The sequence below is a fragment of the Amblyomma mixtum genome, chromosome 3 (genome assembly GCF_055824585.1).
Source record: "Amblyomma mixtum isolate Tamu chromosome 3, ASM5582458v1, whole genome shotgun sequence".
NCBI lineage: Eukaryota > Metazoa > Arthropoda > Arachnida > Ixodida > Ixodidae > Amblyomma > Amblyomma mixtum.
This window is the reverse complement of record NC_143014.1, coordinates 35,695,117-35,701,950: the sequence shown is the minus strand read 5'-3', so window position 1 is coordinate 35,701,950 and position 6,834 is coordinate 35,695,117. Positions and strand designations below refer to the sequence as shown.

Here is a 6,834-nt window from a genome sequence, read left to right as displayed (position 1 = left end):
CATTAATTATTTTTAATAAACACTGGGAACTGTGATATCGATTTGGCTAAGACCCATAAAACATTTACGAAGACTGCACCAATCCAAGTTAAGCTATGTTGGCCAAATGTGGTCGATCGGGCAAAAGCAGTATGTAGCGTAATAATGCTTTGGCTTTTACTCTTTTCATTCCTCACATTTAGTACAAAATGTGTGCTCTGTGGCTACAGCGAAAACACGCATTGTCCATCAGATGACTGTAAATACAGGCCTCACGGACCGCTCGTCCTCTGCAAAAACTTGTGAGTCTTTTGCTGTTCATTGAGATGGCTCTGCGTCTGCAAGTTTCCACTGCTGAGTACTCGCTTAGTGCTGTTTCTTTGTTGTTGTAGCTTGCATTCGTTACATGTATCAATCTTCTTTTTACCAGGCCATTAGATTTCCTGCAGTGCTCGGACATTTTGGACCTTCAAGGAAATGAAACTGCCCGGGAAGAGTTGGGCTATGGTTGCACCAAGGTGCGCGGATGCTTTCAAGCACAACTTTCCTCTGCTCTTTCGTCGGGAACCTTCTGTTCATTCAAAATGCTGGCTGTCATTAATTAGCGCCAGTTCTTGACTTCCTATACATTCCTAAATGTCAGGTTAGCAGTGTCTCTTGCCCATGCATTCACTTGTCGGGACTTGATATCAACCTTTGCTTCCGGTGTGTTCATTATAACTAAGTTCATTCCGTTTATGTTTTGTGTGTGGGTACCTTAACCACCATTTTCGGTTATCTCATATTTTTGTGCTTCTCCGTTTCTTGGCGCTTTTTGCAGTTCGGCGGTTCGAAATACGAAGACGTCCAGTTTACTGCTGTCAACTGTTCTGTTCTGCCCAATATCGAGTGTTACGGGAACCGCACGTTTCTGAAGGACGGATTTCCGTGCATTAAGTAAGCTAGGTTTTTTTTTTTTTTTCATTAAAACTTTCAGTCTCAAAATGTCACTTGTGCCTGTTCCTAATTGCTAATCAGAGGTATCGACTTGCAGGCCTGATTACTTCTTTTTGCCTGCTATATTTTTAACTGCCAGCTTTGTGCAGTTAGTAGCCAGTAGAAGTGACTATGATTCCCAGTCCACAAAGCTTCATCACTGGTTGTGCTTCTCTCTGCAGCAACGTGTCCTTTGCTTTCTAATTAAAATTTTTCATTTGCCTTTGCAGCTATATTTGTAGTGCATGCAACTGTTTTCTCATTCCCCTTAGGTATGTGTTCAAGTTCTTGCGTGCTGCAAAAGTGCTGCAGAATATTTAAAAAAATCCTTAGTAGAACTACCAGTTCATCATTTGGCCAAATGGCATACAGGGGTAATTTGCAGGAGGGCACATATAACTATGTCTTTGGCTGTGCTGGTCATCTGATTTATCCATGAAGAATTAATTTGGTATTTCCCATATAATAGGTGGGCAGAGGGCTAGATGGGCCTTGCACAGTATTGTAGCTGCATCAGCAGCACCTTGCCATATCAAGTGACTGTTGTCAGTGCTGTAGACCATAGTTCATAATAGGCCATTAGGCAGCATAAGCCACACAGCATTTCAATGGAAAGGAAATGCCTAAATGCCCATGTTTTGTGCAATGCTAGTGTGCAGTGAAGAACCCCAGGTGGTTGAGATTTATCCATAACTGTCCACTGCAGTATCCGTCATGGCTCGTGCTATGAGACTCAAGTGCAAATGAGCCACTTTTCACGTTTCTGTCTTTCTCTGCCTAATGGTTCAGTGCACTGTAGATGATGTCTTCTTCGTGTTCTTCTTTTCAGGTACACTGGACACTACTTCACAACAGCGCTTCTTTATTCTATACTGTTGGGCTTTTTGGGCATGGATCGTTTTTGTTTAGGCCACACAGGTACAGCAGTCGGAAAGCTGCTGACTCTTGGGGGTGTTGGTATCTGGTGGATAGTTGACATTGTTTTATTAATATCGGGTAATTTGATGCCTCAGGATGGCAGCAATTGGATGCCTACTGTATGAAAAGTGATATAGTTTATTTATTGGCTGTTCTGTGAAATATTATTCCATTACTCATACGAAACCTTCATTATGGATATCACTTTGAATTGCTGCTTGTGAGCATAGTATCAATGCCATTGGCATGCAGCTCTAAAATGATGTTGCAGTGCAGTAGGTGCTTACATATATCTCTGATAAATTGTCTGTCGTCTGCACATGGTATTGATATTTTCAATTCTTTATTGGTAGCCTTGCGTTTAATAAATGAACACAAGTGCTCTGGGAGTTCATTTGTGCTGTTACACATAAATTTGTGATGACAGCATGAAACTTTCCATAGCAGTTGGCCACGAACATTTTGAATCATTTGCAATCTGTGTGAGTCATGTTGAAAGTAAGTGTGTGCCTGTCCTTTATTACACTCATCAGGAGTGTGCTCTAATGGTACTTTGTCTTTATGCATGTGTAAATAGCTTGTACAGCTTCATTTATAGCATTCTTTATGGCAATAGGACACATGGAACTGAAAAAAAAACAGCAGCATTCCCAAATTCTTGCTTCCATTTTATCTGGATGATTATCTGCAAAGGTGCTGTGGCGATATCATAGTGGATTGTGTGGTCTCTGCAGAGACAGGCAACAAATGTACTTGTAAGCTGTTCGGGTGTTGTACATATTAATGTGCTTTTTGCTAGCCTTCTCAACAGCAGTGGTTTTTTCTTGGCAAAAAGAGTGGCTTCTGTAGTAGGGTGCAAGTCAAGAACGCAGCAGAAAATATCCCTCAGAGGAGGCCCTCCAGTCAATGGTGTCGACTGTTTGTAATGACGTCGCAGTTAATCCCATTTCCCAGAGGCACTTGCCAGTCACCTGCAGTTTCACATTCAAGGGTTGACCGCGACATCATGAGAACCGGTCAACATCAATGGCTCGAGAGACTCCTCTGTGGGGCATTCGCAATGAGTCCTTGGGTTGTATCTGACTATAGTGAAAAATTATTGCACCATGGTTTCCTTGAAATTGTATCAGTATGGTAGATATATTTTAATAAACATTTTCCTTGGTGAACAGAATGTTAATTTATGTGAAACTGTGAGCAAAGCATGTACATTATGTACTGTTTAATTCAAAAGCATCCTTTCACAGTTGAATGCTTTCACAGTTGTACACCTTGTGCTTCTTGCTTGTAGTAGCACTGCATTGCACAGTACAGTAAGATGTACAGTACAGTTTCTGCCACTTGTTCGTGTCCATTAATTTGTACATAATAGGCATTTTTATTACACTCGTGATAAATAAAATGGTATTAACACATTGTGTGTGCTTACTGTATGCATTTGAAAAGCTTGTGCATTTGTATACATAGACTTGGGATAGTGTCATGTGCTGCAAGCGCGAAAACAAAAAAAAAGCAGCTGTTTCGAAACGTGCCCTTGGCATCTGCGTTCAGTGGCTTGTTGCTCCAGTCTCTGCTTTTACTGTCGCGGAACGTTTGAGCGAACTGGCAGAGAAAACGAGTTACAAACTCTAATAGAACTTTCGCCAGGCTTAGCTGCAACCTCACGTGCCGTTGCATATTACTTTTTTTTTTGGAAAGTTAATAATGAACGCTTAGAGATGCAGCGAAAAAATTGTAGCCTTGAACTTTCGATCACTTGCGCCCGGCAGCCGCCGCAACCTCAAGGGGTGTCCATTTCTCCAACCACCTGTCGGACGCGCGTAAAACTACAATGGTGACGTCATATTGCAATATGGCAGCCGACTAGGTGAATCATCTGATAGCTGGGTTTTGTCGTTTTGTCACTGTGTGTGTAATAATTGAGTTTTCGAAGCCTCGGCCAAAGTCGGGTCTCTCTGCTGTTCGTGCGGCGGGCGAATATCAGCGTGACGGGTCGGCCGCAATGTGACCAACGCTGACGATCAGCACAGACTCGGGTACATGAGGCCCAGCACGGCGATCCTACTTCCCGTTGTAACTTTTAGGCCTAGTAGCAGCCAGCCTGCGGTGAAGTGCGTGGCAGGAACGTCGGATTTTGGCAGCTGCCTCTGACATACCAGCGCTCATGACATGTGCTCGAGTGGAACAGTTGCCCTGACATCCCTAGTTTGAGACCAAGGTGGTTTAGAAGCATGTCGTCGTTTATTTCCAACTTCAAGAAGATATTCAACTTAGGCGGTGTAGGAGGAGGAGATGCCAAGCGTCGCAAAGTTTGTAGTAATATTCGCTTTGACGAGAATCCGGAAGACTACTGGGAAATCATTGGAGAGTTGGGAGACGGCGCCTTCGGCAAAGTGTTCAAGGTGAGATTATTAGTACATGTTGCACTGACGTATGTGCGGAAATCGCCCTGAGCCTGAGCGCGGAATCTGTGCTGCATCGCGCAGCGTGATGAATTGAAGGTTAGTTCTGAACGTCATTGCCAGCTTCATTCTCCAGCGTGGAATTGAAATGTCACCTTGAAGTGTCACTAAACCAATAACGTCGTATGTGTTTGTGGCCGTAAGAAGCGTAGTGCAGTGCTTTAGCCTCTCGGTTTGTCCGTAGGTCGCATCAAGCTGAGTAGATTTCGCAGCTGCCTGCTCGATCTATAACCGCTTGCTGCTTTCTGCTTCTCTCAGTTCATTGTGCATGAAGTGCGCTGTGTTTCATATACGTCGTTTCGTTTGTGAGTTCGGCGCTTCATGAAGCCAGATGTCGTCCGTCCTCCTTAGCGTTTGTTTTGAGGCCGCACATTACGCTGGCATTCCGGAAATTCCTTCAGTAGCAGGACCGCCGTTCCTCGCGTTGTTCTTGGCCGCGAAGGTTCTTCATGCTTGTTTTGTGCGACCGCTAGATCTCTTGCGTTGCTGTGGTGCTCAGGCGCTGTGCCTGCATAGGATTTTTCTTTTAACTGTTTCTTGTGATGAGTACTGCTGCTGTATGTTTCGGTTTGTGGTGTTCGTAAAAAATCCGTCATACATGCGGCTGTTCTCGAAATTTTTGCAGGAAATGCCAATAAAAATTATTGTCGTAGTTAATTTAACATGCGTTCAGGTCAGCTACAATGTGTATATTTTTTTTCCTTTTAATTAACCTGATCTCCAAACATGTATACAGACTCGGTCGCACTGCTCTTGAATGCACTAGCTGTGCGCAGAGGAATAAAGAAAGCAACATATGACCGTCGCTGCTCGGTTTCATCAGTAATGCTGGCAAGACAAGCCCCATAGACATGCAAGCTGCACACACAAGCAGTAGTACAGCTGAACCATCCAGCTGGTTTCATGTCACATTGCTTGTAGAGCAGTGCATGCGCCCCTCGGAGAAGTGTGATTGGGTCTGTACACAGGTGGAAGCTTGCGTGCATTTTTCTAATGAACAGTCTTATGTTAACAGGCCCGGCACAGAGTAACCAACATACTAGCTGCAGCGAAGATATGTGAGCTGAAAGGAGAAGATGATCTGGAAGATTTCACAGTTGAGATTGACATTCTTGTTGAGTGCAAGCATCAAAACATTGTGGACCTCAAGGAAGCTTTCTTTTTTGAAGGCAAATTATGGGTATGTCATTTGTTTTTGTTTTCATTTTGATGGCATTGCTTTTCACAAAGGGCTAAATAATGACCCAAATTGTATGCATGGTATTCAAAGGCAGAGCTTGATGTGCGTGGTAACATTGGAGGTGTTGCACTTAGCACATTTAGTGCTGTGGCATCTGAATGTCACAAATTTTAAGTGTTATAAATCCTGTTAGTTGATCCTAATCATGTTTCTTCATGATTAAGTGCTGTTCTTAGTATGTATATGAGGTGTACCATCCTGTCAGAAATCGGGAAGCATTTTTGTTATAGAGGCTGTACTCTGTATATGTGAGCATTCTTGACAAAATGCAAACTTTGCAACAAACTGCAGTTCTGCTTCCATTTATGTTTTAACCCATCTGTCAGTTGAACCAGCAAGCATAGCTTTTGCATAGAAAAATATAGTTATGCAATGGTTTATTCCAAAACTGCTTATCAAATAGTAAGGCATGTCCGTGTTGGCAACAACCAGGAAGCCATTACCAAGGCCAGGGCGGTCGAAACAACAAAGCGCCGCCTTGAAAATTGGAGTGGACTGAAGCGTTAGGTGGTGGTGATAACACGGCGGGACAGTCTTCGCCGTAGCGTCACAAAGTTGGCTAGGACGTTCGTGTAATGTCCGCCCGTTACAAAGGGATAAGCCCCAAGTCCAATCCAAAGTCCAATCCAATCCAATGCAGTAATAGGTGTGACTGTTACCTGTTCAGTGAAGAATCGCCTTGTTACATTTCATTGTCCTTTTTTTATTTTGGTGTGATCCAAGTCAAACTTGTTGATCGCCCTTTGTAAAGGGCCTGGACACAGCAATTATCATCCTCATGAGTTGGTGTAAGGAGGTGTATTGTTGCAATTTTGAAATGTGTAACAAAGTCCCTATTGGAAGTGGCAAGGACAGGTTGCTTTGGAAAACATGTTTTTTTTTTATTCATACCATCAGTCTAGTTGAGACAAACAGTGTGCATGGAAATTGTTCGAAGAGGGTTTCGTCATGTGTGGGGCTTCGTGCGTAGATTGTGTCAGCCACTTTTGTGGTTTCATGAGGATGTAGAAACGCCCCTTTGCGTATCTTACCAGTTATTTCGTTTAGCAGAAGCTATGGCCTTGGCCTGCCATCGCATTTTAGAGGGAGAGGGATTTGGCTGGCTTCCAGTTGAATGCCTCTTCCTAAGCTGAGTAAATCTGTCGCCTGATAAGATATGAGACTTTCCTATTTGCTATTGTGTGCATGTAGGTGTATGGGCTCAGGGTCTACATTGCTTGCATTGCATTGGTGCAACTGTTCAGTCATTTTTTCATTTGT

The 6,834-nt window shown here is 43.3% G+C and overlaps 2 protein-coding genes across 2 annotated transcripts in view; both read left to right on the top strand.

The window, feature by feature from the left end:
* Positions 1 to 89: 89 nt before the first annotated feature.
* Positions 90 to 3,290, top strand: amrt (TM2 domain-containing protein 2 amaretto). The gene is made up of 4 exons (XM_089578696.1): positions 90 to 281; positions 410 to 497; positions 800 to 915; positions 1,784 to 3,290. Exons 1-4 carry the CDS (start codon positions 145 to 147, stop codon positions 1,995 to 1,997), a joined length of 555 nt encoding a protein of 184 aa, XP_089434822.1. The 5' UTR covers positions 90 to 144; the 3' UTR covers positions 1,998 to 3,290.
* Positions 3,291 to 3,695: 405 nt separating this feature from the next.
* Slik (Sterile20-like kinase) overlaps positions 3,696 to 6,834 on the top strand; it is a 55,589-nt gene continuing 52,450 nt past the window's right edge. The window contains exons 1-2 of the mRNA XM_089578693.1: positions 3,696 to 4,274; positions 5,350 to 5,514. Coding sequence (XP_089434819.1) covers positions 4,104 to 4,274; positions 5,350 to 5,514 — 336 coding nt within the window. The 5' untranslated portion in view covers positions 3,696 to 4,103. The remainder of the gene's footprint in view (positions 4,275 to 5,349; positions 5,515 to 6,834) is intronic.